The 26,744-nt window shown below is 45.5% G+C and overlaps 1 protein-coding gene across 5 annotated transcripts in view; it reads left to right on the top strand.

The window, feature by feature from the left end:
• Positions 1-26,744, top strand: part of TEX14 (testis expressed 14, intercellular bridge forming factor) — a 639,745-nt gene that overhangs the window by 505,347 nt on the left and 107,654 nt on the right. For all 5 annotated transcript variants that reach the window (XM_040336821.1, XM_040336817.1, XM_040336820.1 and 2 more), the window contains 2 exons: positions 2,317-2,395; positions 25,198-25,288. In XM_040336821.1, coding sequence (XP_040192755.1) covers positions 2,317-2,395; positions 25,198-25,288 — 170 coding nt within the window. The remainder of the gene's footprint in view (positions 1-2,316; positions 2,396-25,197; positions 25,289-26,744) is intronic.

Below are 26,744 nucleotides of genomic sequence, written 5' to 3'. Positions count from 1 at the left end.
ACCCTGAGCATATGTGACAGATGTGAAAGAGGCTGGAGAAGCCGTGGAGAACTTTATGCTGCCTGTAACATCATTCAGCATGACCGGTTTGGTGGTGGGTCAGTGATAGTCTGGGGAGGCATATCCATGGAGGGACGCACAGACCTCTACCGGATACACAATGGCACCCTGACTGACATTCAGTATCGGGATGAAATCCTTGGACCCATTGTCAGACCCTACGCTGGTGCAGTGGGTCCTGGGTTTCTCCTGGTGCACAACAATGCCCGGCCCCATGTGGCGAGAGCATGCAGCCAGTTCCCGGAGGATGAAGAAATTGATACCATTTAATGGCCCCTACGCTCACCGGACCTAAATCCAAAAGAACACCTCTGGGACATTATGTTTCACGCCATCCGGTGCCGCCAGGTTGCACCTCAGTCTGTTGAGGAGCTCAGTGATGCTCTGGTCCAGATCTGGGAGAAAATACTCCAGGACACCATCTGTTGTCTTATTAGAACCATGCCCTGATGTTGTCAGGCATGCATACAAGCACTTGGGGGCCATACAAACTACTGAGGACCATTTTGAGTTGTTGCAATGAAATTTCAGCAAAATGGACTAGCTTGCTGCATAATTTTTTCACTTTGATTTTCGGGGTGTCTTTGAAATCAGCCCTCTGTAGGTGGATTATTTTCATTTCCATCAAATGATATGCCATCCTTTCATTCCTAACACATTACCCAGTCCATATCAGTATAGATATCCAGCATGAGAGTTTTGCACGTTGAGATCTGATATGTTTTGAAAGTGTTCCTTTAATTTTTTTGAGCAGTATATTTAATGGGTTCACAGCCAAGGGAGTAAAAGTTGTAAAGTCAAGTTTTTAAATATTTATTAAAAAGGTGTATATTTTGCCTCAACATTGTGGAATATACAACACTATTATGTAGATCAGTAACATAAAACCCAATTAAATCCATTTAATTCTCAAGCCGTAGCACTGCCAAAGGTGGAAAAGTCAAAGTAAAAAGTTTTGATACCACTGATAGCCAACTAAGACTGGATTTACACGTTTTGGTGCTTTTTGCAGGTTTGCACTACAGTCCATTTAACATGGTTTCCTATGGAACACATTCTGTAGTGCAAATCTGCAAAATGCAAAAAGCACTAAAAATGCATAGGTGTGAATCTAGCCTAAATGTGAACATTTCCTACTGAGCACTACTGTTCAGACTTTTCTGAACAGGATAGGCAACAAATTGTGTTAAGTTTATTGTTACATTTTTTTTTTTTTTTTTTATTATTCATTTTCCAAAATTTGCCACCACATTAACCACTTGAGGACCGCCTCCTGCACATATAAGTCGGCAGAATAGCACAGCCACGTACCTGTACGTCGCCTTTAATAGCCCAGCAGTGGGTCACGCGCGCACGGACCCGATCGCCGCTGGTGTCCCGCGAACGGTCACAGGAGCTGAAGAATGGGGAGGGTTGTGTGTAAACACACCTTCCCCGTTCTTCTCTGTGGTAGTGACACTTATCGTTTGTTCCTTGATATAGGGAACGACGATCAGTGACGTCACGCCTACAGCCACACCCCCCTACAGTAAGAATCACTCCCTTAGGGCACACTTAACCCCTTAGCGCCACCTAGTGCTTAACTCCTTCACTTCCATTGTCATTTTCACAGTAATCAGTTCATTTTTATAGCACTTTTCGCTGTGAAAATGATAATGGTCCCAAAAATGTGTCAAAAGTGTCCGATGTGTCCGCCAAAATGTCGCAGTCACGAAAAAAATCGCTGATCGCCGCCATTACTAGTAAAAAAAAAAAGTATTAATAAAAATGCCATAAAACTATCCCCTATTTTGTAAACAATATAACTTTTGCGCAAACCAATCAATAAACGCTTATTGCAACTTTTTTTTACCAAAAATAAGTAGAAGAATACGTATCGGTCTAAACTGAGGGTAAAAAAAAAATTATGTATTTTTTGGGGATATTTATTATAGCAAAAAGTAAAATATATTGCATTTTTTTCAAAATTGTCGCTCTATTTTTGTTTATAGCGCAAAAAATAAAAACCGCAGAGGTGATCAAATACCACCAAAATAAAGCTCTATTTCTGGGAAAAAAGGACGGCAATTTTGTTTGGGAGCCACGTCGCGCAATTGTTAAAGTGACGCAGTGCGGAATCGCACAAAGGGGCAAGGTCCTTAACCTGCATAATGGTCTGGGTCTTAAGTGGTTAAAATATAAAAAACTAAACACTTAAACATAATTATATATCATGCTTATTTTTTATATGTTGTACTTTGCTTTTATTTGATTCAGCATTCAAATTCTAGAGGACAAGATACACCAGAGCAAAGCTCATCAGACCACAGCGAAAGTAGTATACTCACTACAGAAGGTAATTCAATTCCATTTTCTAATCAATTACTTAAACAATTTGAACATACATGATTTTCTACCTTAGGCTGGATTCACACCTATGCATTTTTAGTGCATTTTGCAGATTTGCACTACAGAATGTGTTCCATAGGAAACCGTGTTAAATGGACTGTAGTGCAAATCTGCATAAAGCACTAAAACTGCATAGGTGTGAATCTAGTCTAAAAGCTAGTAAAAAAAAAAAAAGTTTTTGTTACAATGCTGCCGTTGTTTTTCCTCTAGAGTTGGCTTGGGTCTATTTAGAAAAATTAGGAAAATCCTTGTACTGCATTGACCATCTTGTGTGGCAACAATTACTAGATTTGTTTTAAAGCTATCTACAGTGACTTGAACAAGTATTTACACCCCTTGAAATTTTCCACATTTTATCATGTTACAACCAGAAACGTAAATTTATTTTATTGGGATTTTATGTAATAAACCAACACACATTGTGAAGCTGAAGGAAAATTATAAATAGTTTTCAAAATATTTTACAAATAAATATGTGAAAAGTGTGGCAAGCATTTGTATTCAACCTACTTTGTAGAACCACCTTTTTGGGGATGTCTCTTATCAGCTTTGCACATCTAGAGAGTGACATTTTTGCCCATTCTTTTTTGCAAAATAGCTCAACCTCTGTCAGATTGGATGGAGAGCATCTGAACAGCAATTTTCAAGTCTTGCCACACATTCTCAGTTGGATTTAGGTCTGGACTTTGACTGGGCCATTCTAACACATAAATATGATTCGATCTAAACCATTCTATTGTAGCTCTGACTGTATGTGTAGGGTCATTGTCCTACTAGAAGGTGAACCTGTGCCCCAGTCTCAAGTCATTTGCAGACTCTTAGGCCCCATACTCACGAGCAAACATGTCTGCTGAAACTGGCCCGCAGGCCAGTTTCAGCAGACATGTTTGGTCGTGTGTGGGCGCGAGCGGGCCGAATTCCAGCAAACATTTGCCCGCCGGGCCTTTTCCCAGCGGGCAAATATTCCTGGACTTGTTTTAAAACAGCCCGCTGGAATTCAGCCCGCTCGGACATGTACGGTCGTCAGTACAGACCTACCGTACATGTCCAGGCGCCCGCCGTCCCTCGCATGCGTCGAATGACTTCGACGCATGCGTGGAAGCATTTTAAAGGCGGGCCGCCCACGTCGCCGCGTCATTGTCGCGGCGACACCGCGTCATCGACGCGGCGACACCGCGGACACGCCCCGCGTATTGTTTACGCGCGGACTTCTGTACGATGGTGTGTACAACCATCGTACAGAAGCCCTCTGGCAGACATGTATGGTGAAAACGGTCCGACGGACCGCTTTCACCATACATGTTTGTCCGTGTGTACCCGGCCTTACAGGTTTTCTTCTAAGATTGCCCTGTATTTGGCTCCATCTATCTTCCCTTCAACTCTGATCAACTTCCATGTCCCTGCGGAAGAAAAGCATCCCCACAACATGATATTGCCACCGACATGTTTCCCGATGGGGATGGTGTGTTCAGGGTGATGTGCTGTGTTAGTTTTCTACCACACAGCGTTTTGCTTTTAGGCCAAAAAGTTAAATTTTGGTCTCCTCTGACCAGAGCAACTTCTTCCACATGTTTGCTATGTCCCCCACATGGCTTCTCGCAAATGGGACTTCTTATGGCTTTCTTTCAACAATGGCTTTTTTCCTGCCACTCTTCTATAAAGGCCAATTTTGTGGAGTGTACGACTAATAGTTGTCCTGTGGACAGATTCTCCTACCTTTGTTGTGGATCTCTGCAGCTCCTCCAGAGTTACCATGCTTGGCTGCTTCTCTGATTAATTCTCTCCTTGCCCGGCCTGTCAGTTTAGGTGGACTGTGGCCATGTCTTGGTAGGTTTGCAGTTGTGCCATACTCTTTCCATTTTTGGATGATGGATTGAACAGTGCTCTGTGAGATGTTCAAAGCTTGGGATTTTTTATAACCAAACCCTGCTTTTGCCACCAGGACCGTCATACAGGCCCAACAGTGGGGGTATCACACACAATCTGGTGTCGCCGATCGCTCTCACACACAAACCCCCCCGTTACTAGCGCTAAAAGTAATAAATTATTATTTTCTTTTGCAAATTAATAAAGTTACACCTAAGCACATAAAATCCCCTCCCGTATTTTTAAACGCATGCGCCAGGGCACCTACGCATGAAACCTTTGATTGCGATACATATGTCGCATATCACCGCGCACGCCAGAGTAAGAGCAATAATTCTAACATAAGACCTCCTCTGTAACACTAAACTGATACCGATAGGGGGCTTTTGAACATTTCCTATAGAGAATTTAGGGTACTGAAGTTTGACGGCATTCCACTGGCACACAAAAATGTAAGGTTTGGCATGTTGGGTATCTATTTACTTGGTGTAACCTCGTCTTTTATATTTTGCCAAAAATGTGGGTAATTTATTGTTTGCCCTAAAATTCACGTTAGTGTGTTTTTTTTTTTTACGTAAATTTTACGGTTAATATTGTGTGACATGAAAAATTGCAACTACCACAATTTTTTTCTCTAGGGTGTCTGCTTTCAGAAAATATATAATGTTTGTGGGTTTGGTGTAATCTTCAGGCCTAAAATGATTTTTTAAACGTGTGCTAAAAACGCAAAAACTGCTATGGCAGCGAAAGAGTTAAACTTCACAACTTTATCCCTGACCTGTCTGATGTGTTCCTTGGCCTTCATGATGCTGTTTGTGCACCAAGGTTCTCTAACAAACCTCTGAGGGCTTCACAGAACAGCTGAATTTCTACTGAGATTAAATTACACACAGACTCTATTGACTAATTTGGTGACTTCTAAAGGCAATTGGTTCCACTGGATTTTAGTTCTGGTCCATACACACGATCCGAAAAATACAGCTTTCGCCGATAATCAGATCCTTCCTACAGAGCTTTCGAGAGCCAATTATGACAGTTCATCCAATATTATTTTATCGGACAAGCGTGAAAATTTGTCTCGTATGATACCAGACCGTTCGATTTTCGTTTAATCAGTATACAAATATACTACATGTAACACATAACACCACTTTCGATTTTTTTTATTCTGTAGTACAAGAATTTTAATAACTTCAGGTTCGATATACGACTAGCATGCAAAAAAAAGTATGATCTGTTGTCCGATTTTCGGATTGTGTGTACGGGGCTTTAGGGGTATCAGAGTAAAGGGGATGAATACAAATGCACGCCACACGGGGGCGTGGTCTGGAGCTGCATGGAGTAGGACGTGCTGGGTGAGAGCTCCGCTTGTGACCGATCCTATCTATATCCATCCTGGGGGAAATATCCCTTAAATCGGCTTCTGGCTTACCCTCCTATGCCTCTGCTATTCGACTGCACCATGTCACCCCCTAAGAAGTCCGGTGCCCTCGCTAAACTGGACAAGAGCCGCCATGGAGACCGAGACCAGGGAGAGGAAGATGGCGCCGCCATACCTGTGGAAAGTGAGGCCCGTCCTTCTGGCGATACCGCCCGGGTTCTCGAGGCCATCGCAGCCTGCCAAACGTCCCTCACGACCAGGATTGAGGAGATCAAGGTGGACATTTCCCATATCCGACACGATATGCACAAACTGCGGGACCGCGTCTCGGAGACGGAGCGCAGGCTTGACCACGTGGAAGATGGCCTGCACCCGCTCCAGGTTACTGTGGAAGGCCTGCAACATCAGCTCCAAGCGGTGCTCTCCAAACAGGACGATATGGAGAACCGCCTTCGCAGGTGTAATCTGCGCTTCGTGGGGCTTCCAGAACGCTCTGAGGGAACGGACCCCCCCACTTACCTGGAGAACCTACTTGTCCGCACATTCGGTAGGGCCGCCTTCTCCTCCACATTCGTCGTGGAGCGTGCTCACCGACTAGCTGCAAAACCTCCTCCTGAGGGAGCACCCCCGAGGACCTTCATAGCGAAACTTCTTAACTACCGCGACCGCGATGCCGTCCTCCGCCTTACCCGGGAGAAAGGGAACATCCCTCTAGGCAACATAACGGTTGCTGTATACCCAGATTTCTCATCGGAGGTCCAGAAGAGGAGGGCGCGCTTTACAGAGGCAAAACGACAGCTCCGGATGCATCACCTACCATATGCAATGCTTTTCCCTGCACGGCTCCGTGTTGTGTGTGATGGCAAGGCTCAGTTTTTTGAGGATCCTCGAGCTGTCCTGTCCTGGCTGGAACGCCGTGAGAGAGCTGGTTCGCCCCGCAATTGACCCATCATTTAATTGCGCTTTTCCACCGACTACACTTCTCCGCCATATGCTACCTGGACGCCACATGCTGCCTGGACACTCCTGAATGCCGCCGCCACTACAACTTTAACCATTACAACTTTAACCTGCTGATCGTGAGTTGGCCGTGCTGCCTTCGGGCTCCCCATTCCCTCTTCACCCTTGTTTATCCTGTCCACCGCCCTCTCTCCTCCCTCCCCGCTCCCCCCTATCATCCCCACTTCTGACATGAGTCACAAGCGGCTCACCCATGCTGGTATCTCACCTGAACTGATACCTCCCTCTTACACCTGTGCAAGCTTTTCAGTTTGGTCGCCCCCCGACCCTGCTGGCTGCCCTGAACTTGGGGTACCTCCAACACCCCTGGCAACCATTGCTAAGCTACAGTTTCCCTGGCCGGCCCCTGCCCTCAGACATTTGGTGGGTGGTGGGGTGTTATGCCTGCTATGTCGGTCCAGTGCCACCGCAGGTTATGTTTTAAGCGCTTATCGCAGTACTGTTATTTTTGTTTATTGGTTCTTTTCTTTTGTTTCTTTTCTCGTTATGGTAATGTCGGAGTACTATACAAACCTTAATGTACATATTGCTGTGTTCTTAATGGGACTCTATGGGTTCTCATGTGCTGGGCGGGCCCCGCTCCTTCCTACTCCGGGTCCCCTTTGGTTCCCGGGGGGGGGAGCGGATCCCGCCTGCTGCTTCCTGGTCATCTCGTGCGGTCCTCGGGGCTGCCCGGGGTGCTCTGCACTGGTTACCGCCCCTTTGCTATTGGGGGGGCGGATTCGCCCCTTACACCCTTACTCTTGCCCATGGCGCTCCTAAAGATTGTGACTTGGAACGTCCGGGGTCTGGGAGACCGAGCTAAACGTTCGGCGGTCCTGTCCCATCTAAAATCCCAACATGCTGACGTTTCCGCGCTAGTAGAGACACACCTTGCAGGTCAAAAACAGCTGAGCCTTAAAAAGGCCTGGGTTGGGTGGGTTTACCAGGCCCCCCACACCTCTAACTCTCGAGGAGTGGCGGTGCTTGTGGCGAGATCGCAACAGTTCCAACTGCACACGCTACAATCTGATCCGCAGGGTCGTTATTTATTTCTACACGCCACCATTGGAGGCCTCGAGATGTTGCTCCTTGCTTTTTATGTCCCTCCCCCTTTCCAATTCGAGGTCCTTCAGCGGGGGATTGCCTTTATGACCTCCTATCCGTCAGTGCCGGCCATATGGGCAGGCGACTTCAATATGGTTATCTCCCCGTCCCTCGACAGGCTGGGCCAGAATGCCCTTGCGGGCCCCGTACCTGAGACTACCAGGTTTGGCAAGTTCCTTGCTGAGTTCGCCCTAGTCGACACCTGGCGACATAAGCACCCTACACAGTTGGGATTCTCCTGCTTTACCCCTTCCCGCGCGGTAATGTCACGTATAGACCTTGTCCTACTGACCCCCCCCCTCCTCCCCCATCTGATTGAGGTAGGATTTGACACTAGGACGCTTTCGGACCACTCCCCATACTGGATCAAGCTGAGGCTTCCGTCACCCCCTACATCCCAGACATGGCGCCTCAACCCATTTTGGTTGAGTGTTCTACCGGACCTAGCGTCCATAAGATCTGAATGGGACCGCTTCTTTAATACAAACGACGGCTCTGCCTCGGCGGGTCCTGTGTGGGAAGCCTTTAAGCTTCACGTCCGCATGTTTCTCTCCTGTCGTATCAACAGGCATAAGGCCTCTTCCAGACTGTTGGTCCAGCAGGCCGAGACACAGCTTAGGGCCCTTGAACGAGCCTTTCGGGCTGACCCGTCAGACACTACAGCCTCCCAATTGCGCCTACAGTCCAGGCTGACGGATCAGCTACACCTCGATAGGGCTCGTCGGGGTATTTTTTTCAGCAAGCAGCGTACATATGAGCACGGGGAACGAACTGGTCGTCTCCTTGCTTATATGGCACACCTAGATCATAAACCCCCAGTGATTGTGGCCCTCCGCGCGGAATCGGGGGTCCTACTTTCGGACCCCGATCGGGTAGCAGAGGAATTTAGGGCCTTTTATTCGAAGCTCTACACCTCTACAGCGCATCGCTCCGCGGAAGACCTTACTGCCCTCCTGCAGGGTATTACCTTCCCTACATTATCTCCGGACCAGGTTACTATGCTTGAGGCCCCCATTACCACGGTTTGTATCGAGACGGCCCTTGCCAGCCTCCCCACCTCTAAAACCCCGGGCTCGGACGGGCTACCCCTAGAATTTTATAAATCCTTTCGAGATACCCTTGTTCCCAGGCTTTGCGCACTATATAGCTACGTTTTTGACGCGGGCGCGCTTCCCCCTTCCATGAGTGAAGCCCACATCGTCCTCATACCAAAGCCAGGCAAAGACCCCCTGCTCCCTGAGTCCTACCGCCCCATCTCACTCCTCCAATTGGACGTGAAGATTCTTGCTAAAATCCTTGCCTTACGTCTCAATAAAGTCATCGCTAGCCTAATTCACCCTGATCAGACCGGGTTCATGCCCAACAAAAATACGGCCTTTAACCTCCGTAGGCTGTATATGAACCTCCAGGCCCAACATGCGGAAGTGGGCTCCAGAGTACTAGTTAGCCTCGATGCGGCCAAGGCCTTCGATTCGGTTGAATGGAAGTACTTGTGGGAATGCCTGGATAGGTTTGGATTTGGCCCCCGCTACATAAAATGGATTCAACTGCTATATCATGCCCCCACGGCGCGTATTAGAGTTAATGGCAGAACCTCCCCCCCCTTCCCCTTGTTCCGTGGCACACGTCAGGGCTGCCCTGTCTCGCCCATGCTGTACGCTCTGGCCGTCGAACCCCTCAGCATAGCCCTACGCAGCCACCCTGGGATCAGCGGGTTGCGCTGCGGTCGCGTCACTGAACTTCTTAGCTTATATGCAGATGACATGCTCCTCTACCTGTCGGATGCAGGTCCCTCCCTACAGACGGCCCTTCAAGTCATAACTCAATTTGGGGAATTTTCAGGTCTACAGATTAACTGGGCTAAGTCACATATCCTCCCTCTAGATCTAGGCCCCCCCACCGCGAGCCAGGCGGCCCTCCCATTGGTGCGCACGGACGTTATCAAATATTTAGGTGTTCATGTTACCAGATCCCCCTCAGACTATATACGCCTTAATGTTGAGCCACTCTTCCACACCCTAAAATCCAAAACGCAGACATGGTCCCGACTCCCTCTTGGGGTAATGGGCCGCATAGGCTTGGTTAAGATGATCCTTCTCCCGAAGCTACTCTATGCCTTCTGGCATGCCCCGCTATACATCCCTCCTCGTATTTTCAAAGCTATGGAGTCCATCCTTAACTCATTTATCTGGGGCCCCTCTCGGCATAAATTGTCATGGCGGGTGCTGAAGTGCCCCTCCAGTCAAGGTGGCACCTCGGTTCCTGACCTTTTTCTTTATTATGTTGCATCCCAGCTCTCCCATTTCTACTACATTCATCACTCCGACAGGGGACGCTACCTGGCCATGGTGTGTTCTAAAACCCCGGGCCCGGTCTCGCACCCCTTCCAGCTTATGTTCTGCGAGCCTCGCGGCTCCAGGCGGGCGGATGCTGGGAACCAACTGCTCTTTCATCACCGCAAAATTTGGCACATCACCATGTCAGTCGGTAAGGCCCCCAATCCGCACTCCCATACACCCCTTTGGGATAATCCTCTCGTGCCCGAGCTTGCCACGGTCCCCGACCGTGGCGCCTGGATCAGGAGCGGTATTATTTACCTTACACAAGTCGTCGCGCACGGTTCGGTCAGGTCCTTCCAATCCCTCAAAGATGCCCATTCCCTAGCCAACCACATGTTTTTCCGTTATCTCCAACTTCGCCACGCAATCACCACACAATTCGGTAATAATATCCCACAGCTCGAAATCCCACTTCCCGTTGATATTGTTTTGGGATCGGACCCTAAGAAACTGATCTCCCAACTGTATTCATACCTCCTGGTTCCCTCGGCGGACGCCACCCTTCAGCAGGCTAAGACCCACTGGGAGCCCGATCTGGGGGTGCTGTCGCCGGGTGAATGGGACGAAGTCCTTACTAACTGCAAGCTGGTCTCTCCTAAAATTTCCGACCGTCTGACCCAATTATATATCCTGCACCGGTCCTATCTGACGCCTCGTCGGCTCTCAAAGTTTAGGCCGGGTAGTGACCCCAACTGCCCGGGCTGTGGTTCCCCTGAAGCTACCCTCTACCACCTCCTCTGGGAATGCCCCTGTGTGAACGGCTTCTGGACCCAGGTAGTCCGTTTTCTCCACGACCGAATGGGCTCCCCTCTCTCCCTTAGCCCCCGGCAATGTTTGTTCGGGATATTTTCGCTGTCTGAGGCCGAGAAATACCTTAACATATTTTTGCAAGAGACTCTTTTCCTCGCGAGGCTTCAGATAGCGAAAACCTGGCTGAGGGGTCCCCCTCCCACCCTGCAACAATGGATCAAGTCCGTCAACGACACCCTGCCTTTTAAGAAGCTTCTTTATACACATAGGGGATGCCCCGGTAAATACAACAAGATCTGGGATAGATGGCTGGGGGAAGCCTCCTCCTGTGATACCCCTACTGGTTAACGTCCCTCTTAGGCACCTGCTCGATAACCCCGGGACAAGGCCCCCCTCACTTTCGTGACATGTCTCTTAGCCCTTTTTTCGCACTTCCATATGCCACTTATTTTGTCTCGCTATGTCTGTTGTACCTGTACTTTTGACATTACCATGTATCCTTGCTTGTGGTGCATGTTGCACCGTTTACTGCACTGTTTGTAACCATCCCTTGCTCTATGCTCAATAAACGTCGTTTTGATTTAAAAAAAACAAATGCACGCCACACTTTTCAGATATATATTTGTAAAAAGTTTTGAAAAACATTTATAATTTTCCTTCCACTTCACAATTATGTGCAATTTTTTGTTGGTCTATCACATAAAATCCCAATAAAATACAGTTATATTTTTGGGTGTAACATGACAAAATGTGGAAAATTTCAAGGGGTAGTAAATTGGGGTAGTAAATTTTGCAGGGGGCACATGCAAATAAAGAGAAATATTTTTCTTACATGACGGTAATTTTCCTTTCCTGATGCAAAGCATGACAACATATACGTATGGTAGCCTCCGCCCCCTGCCCTATTCCAGGACCGGTTATACTATATAAGGAAGTCTCCTCCCTTTAGGCCACATTCTCGTAACTTAGTATCACTGCAAAGCCCTTTCGGGAGGGACCTAAATGCTGTCATGCTTTTCATCATTAAAAGGAAAATTACTGTCAGGTAAGTATAACATTTTCCTCTTTCCTGAGACAGCATATACATATGGGATGTACCAAATTACCAGACAACAAGGGTGGGTACTGCTGAAGTGTTTAAGTCCGATGAATGTCCATCCATGGCATCATGATGAAGGAGCAATGCCTATAGACCAGATGCCATCACCCCCCTCAATTCCTGATCCTGAGGGAGGGATGTCTCCCTCATATAGGCGTTCATTTCAACCTGTACAGCGGGGAGTTTCGACTCAGGAGAGGCTTGAACCTGTGCGGCTTGGCCAGATGAATCCGGCAAGGTGAGGGGAAAAAAAATCCTGACTTCAGCAGCAGCATAAGCAGTTGTAGCAGTGAGGAAAAAGAGAGAATGTGGCCTACAGGGAGGAGACTTACTTATATAGTATAACCAATCCTGGAATAGATCAGGGGCGGAGCCTACCATACGTATATGCTGTCATGCTGTGTCAAGAAAGTTCTTATCCAAATTAGTGATGGATGTGAGAAAAATATTGTGGGTCTCCATAATAAACAATTGGATTCACAGTTCAGTGACAGATGTTAACGCCTCATCTTTACTACTGTGAAAACGTAAAGAGAATGATACAGCACTTGATGTTAAAAAATAAGATTAATAGCAACAGTAAGAGTAGCAATGTGTATATGTAGCCTCGGTTCACACTATGAACTGCATGTGAATCTCACAGGAACTGCACCAGTTCACATATATGCAGTGTGGGAAATGCAGCAAATACTGTGCATTTCCAGCACCATATTGGAATTGCACAGCATTAATATGACCCGCAGTTGGTGTCAATGTTAATTTAACAACACCCCAAAAGAGTTTGCAAAACGCAGTGCGACTGACCGAATAAAATTGCATAGGTGTGGACACCCATGCAATCTGATTGCAGTATGGAAAAGGTTCCTGCACCCTTTTTTGTGCAAATGTGGTGCGATTTGAGCCATACAAATGCATTGCATGTGATTTGCAGACATTGCATGTGATTTGCACAGCAAAGTGGTGCGATTCCTGTGCGAATCACATGTGATGTGCCACACCACATATATGTGAACCGAGCCTCAATGTAGTGTGTTTAGCATGTGTCTGCACCTTGGCCCACCGCTGTTGTAAAATGTGGACCACGTTATACAGTGTATATGCATTTATGTGGTTCCAGTCAGAGATTACACTAAAAATAGGTCTCAGGGTATCCATTGTGTATAGATCTAAAAAATAAATGTGTTTTACATTTGCAAACATGCTAACATCATCACATTTGCTAAGAGCTGGTTCACACAGGGGCAAGGAACTATGTCTTCCAGTAGGAGGAATTCAGGGGCAACAAAGAGGAATAAAGCATCGCTGCCTTAGTCGGGGGGCTCTAGCCATTCCTGCCTGGTGCCATCTTCTCCTGTAAGACAAGAAGCACCAGTACAGGATGAGCCATTACTTTTGTCAGGAATAGAAGCCTCCCCGGTTGTGCCCACTCCTGCCTATGTCACTGAAGACACTCTGACAGCAGCTTTAAGCAACTTAGAAGGAAGGATCGCTATTTTAATCGCTAAATCCTCTCAGAAAGAAAAAAAGTGGAGTAGGCCCCCTTCTGTTGTTTTAGATCCCTCTTCAGAAAAATCTGATGTTGAGGAGATTGAGGATATATCCCCGTCAAGTGATAAGGAGCAGTCGGATGAATCAGGGGTATCCGAAGAACCCTTTTTATGCTTCCCAGGTTCTAAAATTGCAGTAGCAATGTTATGGTGAAGCGGTGCGTTCTTCGTTTAAGTTGCCTGCTTTTGGATCAGCTGAGTCATCTATCTCCTTCCTGGATTCATTAAAAATCCCCACAGGCTGCATGTTCTTTTCCAGTTCATCCTCTGTTGGAAAATAAAATTTTTGCAGACTGGGAACATCCAAATAAGCGTTTTTCTCCAGAAAGTTTGATATTCTTTATCCTATGGAGGAAAAATTTGCCAAGAAGTCGAAACTGCCTACAGTAGATGCAGCCATTTCTTGCGTAAATAGAAATTTGAGTTGTCCGGTGGACAATGCTCAGGTATTTAAAGATCCTTCTGAAAAAAGACTGGGAACTTTACTTAAATCCTCATTTATTATGGCTGGCGCTGTAACCCAGCCTGCTGTAGCTCCAGTGGGTATGTGTCAGGTCCTAAAGGAACAGGTGAAGCAAGGGCTTAAAGATCTTCCTCCGGATCAGGTCAAACTTTGGGAGAACCTGCCTAAGGCCTTATGTTTTACAGTGGATGCCATTAGGAATTCCATTCAGCAGTCAACTCGTCTCACGCTCCAGCTGGTGCACATGCATAGATTTCTTTGGTTAAAATATAGGTTAGCAGAAGCTCCATGTAAAAAGCTTTTGGCCGGGTTTCCTTTTCATGGATAACGTCTTTTTGGAGATGACATGGATAAGTATATCCAGAAGATTTCCAGTGGTAAAACTACACGGTTACCAGGTAAAAAGAAGATTAAGCGCCCTTGTTTTAAACGTTCTCTCTCCCCGGTGCCCAGAAATGCTGCCTCCAGGCAATGGCGACTGCATTCTCAGTTAGCCACAAGACCCAGAATCAAGCCCAGTGTCACAAAAATCTGTGGGTTCATAAAACTAACAAACAAAACCCCAAAGCCTTCTTGTGAAGGGGCGCCCCCGCTCGGCCGAAAAGGGGGGGCGGCTTCAGCAGTTTTCAGCGGCTTGGCAGAAAGAGATCCAGGACAAGTGGGGAGTTTCCACAGTATCCCTAGAGTACAAACTGGAATTCAGCAAAATCCCACCTTATCGGTTCCTAAACTCGAACATCTCCAAAGATCCAGTAAAGAGATTCTAAGCATTGGATTACTTGCTGTCCCATGGGGTAATAATGGAAGTCCACCTAAAAAAGCAAGGTTCGGTGTTCTATTCAAACCTCTTTGTGGTTCCATAACCAAATGGAGATGTCAGACCCATTCTGGATCTAAAAGCTCTGAATCAATTTCTGAACATTCGCCATTTCCGTATGGAAACTCTTCGTTCTGTAGTCTCCACCCTGCAAGGTGGATAATTCTTGGCGTCAATAGACATCAAAGACGCCTATCTACACATGCCTATCCACCCCACTCACCAAAAGTTCCTATGGTTCACAGTAGAACACGTCACTTCCAGTTTGTGGCTCTGCCTTTTGGCTTGGCTACTGCACCCCGGGTATTTACAGAGGTTCTGGCCCAGCTCTAGGCAAATTTAAGATCAAGGGGCATAGCGCTGGCGGCTTATTTAGACGACCTACTGCTGGTAGAACAGTCAGTGACAAGGTTAAATCACAGTGTACTCAGTACAGTAAAGTGCCTAGAGTATTTGGGATGGATCCTGAATCTACAGCCCCTAAAAAGGCTAGAATATTTGGGTATGGTCTTGCACACAACCCAAAACAGAGTATTCCTTCCAGAGTCAAGATCCAGGCTCTAGACTTTCCAATGCGCCTGACTCCAGAGGTGCGCCAAAGCTTCAGTTGGTGGTTAAAGACCTAGGATTTTCGGACCGGGAAATCCTTCCTTTCCGGTCACCTGGAAGGTGGTGTAAACGGATGCCAGCCTTTCGGGCTGGGGGGCAATCCTGGAAGAAGCCTCGGCCCAGGGAACTTGGTCCAAGTTCGAAAGAAGCCTGTCCCTCAACATATTAGAGATTCAGGCAGTTTATCTAGCTCTCAGAACCTTGACACGCAGGTTAAAAGGTTACCCTGTTCAGGTTTAATCCGACAATGCTACTGCAGTAGCTTACATCAATCATCAAGGGGGCACCCGAAGTTGGGATGCTCAGAGAGAGGTGAATCCAATTTTAGTTTGGGCGGAAAGTCCTATCCCGTGTCTTTCTGCAATCTTCATTCCCGGGGTGGAGAATTGGCAAGTGGATTTCCTGAGTCGCCAGCAGCTGCTGGCAGGAGAATGGTCTCTCCACCCCGACATTTTTCAAGCTATATGCCAGAAATGGTTGACCCCAGATGCAAACTTGCTAGCCTCCTGGTTCAACACCAAGCTGGACACTTTTGTACCGAGGATAAGAGATCCTCTAGCCTATGGAACAGATGCACTAATGATTCCTTCAAATCAATTTTCTCTGATCTATGCATTCTCTCCGGTTCCGCTCTTACAGGCCTCGTACACACGACCGAACAGGTCTGCTGAAACTGGTCCGCAGACATGTTCCGTCATCTGTATGGCCTATCGGACAATTTTTCGGCCGACCGAACAGGTTTTCCAGCGGACAAATGTTTCTTAGCATGCTAAGAAACATGTCCGCTGGAAGCCTGTCCGTCGGACATGTTCGGTCGTCTGTATGACTCACCGGACATGTCCGCTCGGCCGAAAGCCCTCTCATGCGTCAAAGTGATTCGACGCATGCGTGGAAGCATTGACCTTCCAGGGTCGCGCACGTCACCGCGTTCGCTGTCCGCGGGGATTTTGGTCTGATGGTGTGTACACACATCAGACCAAAATCCGGCAGCGGACATGTCCGATGAAAACGGTCCGGCGGACCATTTTCATCGGATTGTCCGACCGTGTACAAGGCCACAGAGGCTACTTTGCAAAATCAGAAAAGAGGGAATACCAGTGCTCCTGGTGGCCCTGAATTGGCTCAGAAGGTCCTGGTACACCAAAGTCATAAGGATGGCAGTGGGGGAACCCTGGATTCTTCCACTTTGTCAAGACCTGCTCTCGCAGGGTCCAGTGTTCCATCCTTTCTTACGAAGGCTAAATTTGATGGTTTGGCTGTTTGAAACTTGCATATTAAGAAAATGTGGGCTCTTGGGTCCAGTCCTCTCCACTCTCATTAATGCTAGAAAGCCGACCTCCAGGCTCATCTATTATAGAATCTGGAAGGCATATGTTTCCTGGTGTAAATCCAGAGGGTGGAATCCACAAAAATATGTCATTAGTAGGATTCTAGCCTTTTGTCTATTGTGGGTAGATATGAAACTAGCCCTGAGTACTATTAAAGGTCAGATATCAACTATATCAGTTTTCTTTCAGAGTCCGCTGGCATCTTATTCCCTAGTCCCAGCATTTATTCAGGGGGTACTGAGGGTAAATCTGCTAGTCAAACCCTCCATTGTGTCCCTGGGATTTGAATCTTGTGTCATCGGTCTTGCAAAAGCAGCCCTTTGAACCTATTCGTCATATTCCGTTGATTCTTTTAAATAGGAAGTTGGCCTTTTTGGTGGCTATCTCCTCTGCTAGGAGAGTGTCTGAATTGGCAGCTCTTACGTGTAAAGAACCTTATTTAATTTTTCACAAAGACAAAATTGTATTACGTCCCCATCCTACCTTTCTTCCCAAGGTGGTATCTACAGTTTATTTGAATGAAGATATTGTTTTACCTTCCTTTTTTTCCTCCGGGGGAAAAATTATTGCACTCTCTAGATGTAGTGAGAGCAATAAAAGTTTATCTGCAAGCAACTGCTCAGATACGTAAAACAGATGTTTTGTTTGTTCTGCTAGAAGGTCCCAAAAAAGGCCAGGCAGCATCGAAATTGAATGCAATTAATTACAAATATAAGTGTGCATGGGTGAGAATAAATAATAAATAATGAGATGATGTGTAATGAAAATCTGCTTGTTTAAAGATGTAGGTAAAATAAATGGGAAATAAGGAGTGATAGGGATATACAATAGTGTAAAAGTAAAAAGGTACCTTATTAGATGTTAGGATATTAGTATGGAGATGATCTCCAGGAAAGACACAGGTAACCGTATCTAAAGAGGGGAATTATTGGTTTGTTGTAAGTAAAAGAAACAATGTTGCAGATATATAGGTAAACTTAAAATAAATAGCTTGTGCAGTATAGGAATGTTACCTTACCGCATGCGTGGTGTATTCAATCCTAGCATATGGAGATGGGATCACAGACAGGCGTAATGAGTGCACGCCGTCTATATAAATATGTGCATGTCAGGTGCCATGAATTTTGGCAATTACTGATTGGCAGTGGAAAGCGCTGTGCTAGGGCCGCCCCCCACACCTATGAGTCCGCCCCCGGGCGTCCAGCTCAATGTAAGGAGCCAGGGTAAATAGAGGAACGACCCTCCCAGCCATGGGTCCCTCGGCGTCAGCAAGGGGGATTTCCCCAGCCCTCTGCTGCAGTCGTCCATCGCGCCGGTGATGTCACACGCACGCGCAATGCGCGAGCGGGACGCCCACGGCGCTGGAGAACGTCACTGACGCCGTCAGTGGGGAGGAAATGTCTCCATAATGCCGAGAGGAGCTCGCCATCTAGTGGAGAAATAAGAGAGCACAGGGCCCTGTGTCTCCCCCTCCCCACTGAGAGGCCAGGGAAAGGCATCAAAGTAGTCACCGAACGGGGAAGCGCCACCCAGCGGAGATGCACCATGGTCCTAGAGAAATAGGATTACAACATAAGAATTATTACATAGTACATACAAAAATGAAGACAATAATGAAAACAAACATTATATATTATTGAAAATAAAAAAGTTATAGCCAAATGGAGATCATGAATGGGCACCATTGGGGTATATGGAAACCATATTAGATATATGGTTATAAAGGTTGTATGAGCACAGGCAGTACAGCTACTGGTTGGTAAGCAATAGTCTGTGATTGCGTTAGAGGGGTTTATACTTCAAGGAATACGGGGATGTAGAGGTATTTAAAGCGACAAAGCAAGGCTCAGAGACATATGATTTGAAGTTGGTACTATATACAATGCATGGAATATGAAGTAAATATTAAAAATATTATGCATTTGTCCATGACATAGCAATGGAAATAATATAATGGGGTAAATGTAAAACTGAAACAGGAGAAGGGAAAATTACTGGGTTTTCCCTGAGGTAAAGCCTTTTAGGAAAGGGGCAAATGAGAGTGTATCATTCAGGCCAGGGGGCAGAGTGGCCCCAAGTCTAAAGATCCATCTTTGTTCTCTTTGTAATAGAATTTTGTTCCAGTCACCCCCCCGGTCTGGGATTAAAACCCGATCGAGGGCGGCGATTGAAACATATGGTACATGATAGTTGTGAAAAAGGGCAACATGTCTACCTATGGGAGATAGATATTCCCAATATCCATACTGTATTTGTGTTTGGATATTCGTTTCCAAAGCTCCTGTTTCGTTTTGCCTATATAATAGGCTCCACATTCACACTCCATAAAATAGACCACTCTGCGTGTGCGGCAATTGATAAAGTGTATAGGTTTAAAAGTCTCTCCATTCGGGAGGCCAAATATTTTGTCTTTCCTCATCAAGGAACAACATGAACAGTGTCCGCATTGGAATGTACCAAGCAACGGACAGTGTAAGTTTTCATGTGGAGCCTCTTTAAATTCGCTTGATACCAAAAGGTCCCTTATTGACATAGCCCGTTTATGCACAATAGATGGATACTTAGTGATGAAAGGGTTCATTTTTGGGTCGTCGGTTAGAATCATCCAATGCTTTTGCATTATATTTTTTATGGCCTTGTGTTGCAAGGAATAGCGAAAGATTATCCTTGTGGTCTCAGATTTAGGGTCAGTTTGTATTTTCTTTTTCAGAAGAAGATCATTTCTTGATTGGATAGAGGTTTTATTGTAGGCCCTGCGCAAGCAGTTTCTACTGTATCCTCTAGCCAATAGTCTTGTCTGGAGTTTGTCTGCCTCTTCTTTAAAGAGCATGTCGGTAGAGCAGTTGCGGCGTAAACCGCAGGTACTGCCCATAGGGGATGGAACTTTTTAGAGAAACTGGATGGTGACTGTCAAAATGTAGAATTGTATTGCCAGCTGTGGCTTTCCGAAACAGAGTGCTACATAGGCATCTATCGGGATCGATAAACAGTTTTACATCAAGGAAGGTTAAGGTACTTTTGTCATGTATCATGGTGAAAGTCAAATTGTAATCATTGATGTTCAATGCATCAAAGAAAGCCAGAAGGTCCTGTTCTGGGCCTTCCCAGATGACGAAGATGTCATCAATATACCTTCGCCACAGTTTAATGTGGCAGAGGTATATGGCGAGATCCTCGTCATCTGGGAGGGATCGCTCCCACTCCCCCAGGTACAGATTGGCATAGGATGGGGCACAACATGTCCCCATCGCTACGCCTTGTACCTGGAGGTAGTGGGAGCGATCAAAGGAAAATAAGTTGTGGTATAAAATATACCTTAAACCTCTAGTCAAAAAGTCATTGAGGTCAGAATCATATATATGTCCGCGTATAAGAACTTGTTCAACAGCAGCAAGACCCTTTTCATGGGGAATGCTGCTGTATAGCGCCTCCACATCAATAGAGACAAGGATAGCTTTGTCAGATAATGTTAGACTTTCAATGGTTTGTAGAAAGTGTATGGTATCTTTCGTAAAGGAGGGGAGGGATGTAACGTAAGGTTGAAAATGCAAATCTATAACTTGACTAAGATTTTCAGTTATGGAACCAATACCCGAAACTATGGGTCGTCCGGGGATGGGTGTCTTGTTTTTATGAATTTTTGGCAAGCTATAAAAGGTAGCAGTTTTAGGGTATTTTGTCCTGATGAAGTCTCGAAGGTCTGTAGTGATAGCTCCCTCAGAGTGTGCCTGATCGATAAAGTTATAAAAGTCAGTATAATATTGAGAAATATTATGTATGGGCAATTTGTGATACCAATCGCTGTTATCTAAGATCGTTTGGCACATATTAAGGTAGGCTTGGTTGTCCATCAGGACAACATTGCCCCCTTTATCAGATTGTTTAATAACAATTTGCTTGTTTTTGCGTAGAGAATTGAGAGCCATGAATTCTTCTTGACTAAGGTTGTCAGGATGTGATTGGGTAGTGACAAGTTTACACATATCTCGCATGGTCTGTCGTACAAAGGTAAGTATGCTAGGGTTAGTTCCAAGTGGGGGGAATTTTTTAGAAGGAAGTTTGAACATATGAATAGCATTATCGGGTACCAAAAGGGGTTCCTCAAGCAATGTGTCAATGTCAATGAGGTCAATCAGGTCTATTGTGTTATTTTCCTGATATAAAAGAGTGAGGTCCCTAAGTGCCTTGAACTCCCGCATACTACAGCCTGACCAGTCTGTTGTATCTGTGTTAGTCTGTTTAGAATAAAGGCTTGTCAATGTCATGTGGGTTTAAAGTTTTACGTAAAACAGATTCGGATGTACCCAATATACTAGTCTTGTTAGCTTGTATGTCAATTAAGTCAAGATCATTGAGATGTGTGCTGGCACTAGTCGTGGTCGGCGGTGTAGCATCATCATCAGTAGTAAAATCACTAGTTACTGTTCGTTTCTTTACGTCTTGTTCACCGGAGCCCCTATTATTACGATTTCTTTTATATTTACCTCGACCCTTATGGACAGGGTTATTATCCCGTCCTGATGGAGGGGGAGGAAACATGTTAGAAGTTTTTTCCATTGGATTAGATCCCTGTTTGTACTCACGTGGTGCTTTTTTATATTGCATTTGTGCAGAGGTAGTGTTCCATCCATAGGCGCGCTGTTCAGAAAAGGCAGATTTATCACGCCAGAATTCGATTTCTTTATCCTGTAAAATGTTCTTATTAAAGGATAACAGGTTAGTTTCAAGAATTGTTTGTAATTTTATGTATGCATCAAGTTTTTTATGAGGGGACAATAGAGTTTCCAGGGTGCAAATCTCAGTATCCAGTATAGAAATCTGTCTATTGTATTCCCGAGATAGAATGTTCATCATCTCTTGAGAACATAATTGTAAGTTGGTCTCCCATTCTGATTTGAAGGGGGTGTCAACTTGTTCGATATGAGGAAAAATTTGTATGCGAAGACCAAAGGGGTTTATCTTAGCGCTAGTATATCTTTCGAATGACTTAATGTGACTTAATGCGCAGGGCCTACAATAAAACCTCTATCCAATCAAGAAATTATCTTCTTCTGAAAAAGAAAATACAAACTGACCATAAATCTGAGACCACAAGGATAATCTTTCGCTATTCCTTGCAACACAAGGCCATAAAAAATATAATGCAGAAGCATTGGACGATTCTAACCGACGACCCAAAAATTAACCCTTTCATCACTAAGTATCCATCTATTGTGCATAAACACAATAGGCGACAGAAGCCCGGGCACCGCCCCTCCCGAAGACGTCGGAGGAAGCCCGGGAGGGGGCCGCTGTGAAAGAGCTAAAGAAGAAAGCGGCCCCCACCCGGCAGAAGAGAACCTGACGGCGGTGAAGACTGGGACCCCCCAGAAGACTTCGGAAGAAGTAAGCCCCCCTCGTAAAAGAGCTAAAGAAGAGAGGGGGGGCCCGGAGCTGACTAATAAAATATTTTAAAAACCTGTGTAGCGTGTTTATTTTTTTTAACACTTTACTTCCAGGTGAATGGGTAGGGGTACGATGTACCCTATACTCATTCACCTAGGTTGGGGGGCCGGTATCTGGGGGGCCCCCTTGTTAAAGGGGGATCCCAGATTCCGATAAGCCCTCCGCCCGCAGACCCCGACAACCAACGGCCAGGGTTGTCGGGAAGAGGCCCTGTCCTCATCAACATGGGGGCAGGGTGCTGTGGGGTGGGGGGGCCGCAGTGCGCCCCCCTGTCCCATAGCACCTACCTCCCCATGTTAAGGGCATGCGGCCTGGCACGGTTAAGAAGGGGGGGCACTCGGCCGTCCCCACCCCCTTTCCTGACCGGCCGGGCTGCTGCTCGGATACGGGTCTGGTATGAATTTTGGGGGGACCCCATGTAGTTTTTTCGGCGTAGGGGGGTTCCCCTTTAAATCCACACCAGACCCATGGGCCTGGTATGCTCTTGGAGGGGAACCCATGCCGTTTTTTTGCTTAAAATTTGGCGTGGAGTTCCCCCTCAAGATTCATATCAAACACAGTGCCTGATATTGGCAGGGATCCAAGTCGGATCCCTGCTCATTGAAAGTCGGACTTCAAGTCCAGGGCAAATTCGGATCAAAGTAATATCCTGTTCATGAACGTCGGATGGATGTAGGACCAATGTAGGATAAATGTAGGACCAATGCAGTATCAGTGTAGGAGCATTGTCGCAGAGCAAAGAAGGATGAAAGTCGTGTAGTATAGTGTGAACCCGGCCTCAAGGATGATTAGAAGAAATGGACAGCACCTGAGTTAAATATGAGTGTCGCAGCAAAGGGTCTAAGGGCCAGATTCACAAAAGAGATACGACAGCGTATCTCCTGATACGCCGTCGTATCTCTGTTTCTATCTATGCGACTGATTCATAGAATCAGTTACGCATAGATATCCATAAGATCCGACAGGTGTAATTGTTTTACACTGTCGGATCTTAGGATGCAGTACCGCGGCCACCGCTGGGGGGAGTTTGCGTCGTAAACCAGCGTCGGGTATGCAACTTAGGAGTTACGGCGATTCACGACGGATTTTCGCGTTCGCTACGTCGCCGCTAGTCTAGTTTCCCGTCGCAAAGTTAGTCGTTATTTGACCTGCCTTAACTTTACACAGCAATCGTATTGCTGTATAAAGTATGGCCGTCGTTCCCGCATCGAAATTTAAAAATGAACGTCGTTTGCGTAAGCCATTCGAAAAATTGACGTCACTGCGCGCAAAGCACGACGGGAATTGCGAAACGGGGCATGCGCTGTAGGTCCGGCGCGGGAGCGCGCCTAATTTAAATGGCACACGCCCATTTGAATTGGCCCGCCTTGCGCCGGACGTCTTTACGATACACCACCGCAAGTTTCCAGGTAAGTGCTTTGTGGATCGGGCACTAGAACTGAAAACTTGCGGCGATGTAACGTAAACGGCTTACGTTACACCGGCGCTATTGTTCGTGAATCTGGCCCAAAAAACTTAGGACCATGTGATATTTCAGTTTTTCTTTTTTAACCACTTAACTCCCGGACCATATTGCTGGTCAAAGACCAGAGCACTTTTTGCGATTCGGCACTGCGTCTCTTTAACTGACAATTGTGCGGTCGTGCGACGTGGCTCCCGAACAAAATTGGCGTCCTTTTTCTCCCACTTTCTCTTTCTTTTGGTGGTATTTGATCACCTCTGCGGTTTTTAGTTTTTGCGCTATAAACAAAAATAGAGCGACAATTTTGTAAATAAATTTATTTTTTACTTTTTGCTATAATAAATATCACCCAAAAATATTTAAAAAAACTATTTTTTTACTCAGTTTAGGCCGATACGTATTCTTCTACATATTTTTCGATAAAAAAAAAAAGTTTATTGATTGTTTTGCGCAAAAGTTATAGCGTTTACAAAATAGGGGGTAGTTTTATGGCATTTTTATTAATATTTTTTTTTTACTAGTATGGCGGCGATCAGCGATTTTTATCGGTACCGCGACATTGTGGCGGACACTTTTGACACATTTTTGGGACCATTGGCATTTTTATAGCGATCAGTGCTATAAAAATGCATTGGATTACTATAAAAATGCCACTGTCAGGGAAGGGGTTAACACTAGGGGGTGGGGAAGGGGTTAAGTATGTTCCCTGGGTGTGTTCTAACTGTAGGGGGGTGGACTCACTAGGGGAAATGACTGATCGCTGTTCATACATTGTAAGAACAGACGGTCAGGCATTTCCCCCCTCTGACAGGGGGAGCTGTGTGTTTACACACACAGCTCCCGGTCCTTGCTCTGTAACGAACGGTCGCGGGTGCCCGGCGGTGATTGCACCCGCTGGGCACGTGCAGAGGGATCAGGAACGAGCTTCGCGAGGTGACGTCATACTACGTGCTCTCGCGCAGGGGAGCCGACCTGCCGCCGTATAACTGTGGCGGCTGGTCGGCAAGTAGTTAATAAATCTGCACAAATTTCAACAATTCTGTGTTTTTCTGTCAATATAGGGTGCTATGTGTACATTGAGGAAAAAATGAACTTAAATGATTTTAGAAAATGGCTGCAAAATAACAAAGAGTGAATAATTTAAGGGGGTCTGAATACTTTCCGTACCCACTGTATATAATATAATAATATTTGAAAAAGTTCTGATCATACTTGATGGCTCATTACAGGACTGACATAAATGCTTAAATTCATTTATATAATTATTTTTTTTAGGGAAATTAGTTTAGTGCAAATTTTTTTTGTTTTTCATTATTATAAAGCAAAGCCCGCTCACCGCTCATACCAAGTAATTGTTATGTACCATATGTCAATGTCCTATGTAGTTTCTTGTGACAACATAATGGAGATATGTTTTTCATTTTAGGTCACAAGAGCGCCAAATGCAATAAATATGTAAATGTTCAGCACTGTGTTCTTAGCTAGCTTTCATGTGTTTTTATAATTAAAATAAGAGCTCTTTATGCTTTATGTATAGAAAGAAACCAGACTGTATGTTATGCCAGGAACAGGACATTTGAAAAGGATATGCCAATTGTGACAACATTTAGTTTGTCACCAGATTCAAGGTAAATGCAATGACAGCATAGAGCTAATATTGTATATTTATGATTGTTCACAGTTTTCCCCATAATGCATATATGTATAGTTATACATAGTTACTTAGTTTTGGGTAAAGCCTTTTCAACCCTAGATAGTATTTAGGGGAGTTCCATCGCTTAGAGATATGGTGGCCGTGGCTCCTGGTGAATGTGACCCTCCTAACATCAAACCAATGATTTTTCAGAATATGGTGGGATTTTACAAGTGTAAAAAATGTGCTGTGTGTTCTATTAATGGAGTTGGCAATAAAAAGACCACCCATTTTAGTTCACACAGTACAGCTCAGGCATTTCAAATTAAAACCTTTTATCACACGTTCCACTCTTAATGTGGTATAACTTCTTACCTGCCCTTGCGGATTCCAGTATATTGGGCGTATTGTACGCCTATTGCAAGTTAGGCTGAATGAGCACAATGTTAACATCAAAAGAGGCTTTAAAGGACATCCGGTCTCCAGACACTATTAAGAGGTCTACACAAAAAACTTGGCTGGGACCTGTCTTTTGGGAATAGATAAGCTCAAATTGCACTGGAGGGGGGGTCTAGACGAAGAGAAATCTAAACTTGAGATGAGTTGGATCTGTAGGGTTAAATGTATTGGACCTTTGGGTTTAAATGCTGATGTAGAGATAATTGCCTTTCATAGACAATGCTTGAATTAGCAATTTTCTTGGAATTTTGGTATTTTTATTTTCATGATTTTTATAAATATGGGGATCGATCAAATTTATATCAAATTTTAACTGATCTTTTTATAAATTTTGGTCAGTGCTGGAGATCTCTTTTAGAGGCCGTTAGTGTTTATTTGCTGACTTGGGTCACTTTATTTAAGAAGGAAGAGCATGCGGAAATTCAAAGACCGCAATGGTACGTATAAAAATAACCATTCCCAAAAACATAGTCAACATGGTACCAACATCACAGTGTAATAAAAAATGATCACCTATCTAAAGGCAATCACATCGAGCTTCAGGGGGCTAGGAGGCCTCCGTACCCCGCACGACCATTTATTTTTTTCTTGTTGATCAACGTTTTTGTAAATGGGAATGAAGACAGAACTGAACTGACCCATAGGTCTTAGCAACCATAGAAATACATTATAGAAAGAACCGAGGGAAGAAGAGAGAGAGAGGAAGAGGGAAGAGAAAAAAAGGGGGTGGAGGGGAAGAGATAATAACACCGTCCAGTCATACCAACTCTGTCCGTGGAGCCTCCAAAGTCATCAACCTTCAGGGGAGCTAAGCCACCAGCTTCCCAAGCTCCTCAGAGTAGGTAAATTCATGGCAATACATTTTTTTTTTTTAAATGTCACACTTTTTCTGTGGCCTTCAAGTCCTCCATTGCGTGAATGTCCTCTACTTTCTTCAACCAGACGGCTACCGATGGTGGCTGTGTCTGCTTCCAGCACAAGGGGATGCAGCT

The sequence above is a fragment of the Rana temporaria genome, chromosome 2, assembly GCF_905171775.1.
Source record: "Rana temporaria chromosome 2, aRanTem1.1, whole genome shotgun sequence".
NCBI lineage: Eukaryota > Metazoa > Chordata > Amphibia > Anura > Ranidae > Rana > Rana temporaria.
Note: the sequence above shows the minus strand (reverse complement) of the source record. Positions and strands in the feature narration are given on the sequence as shown.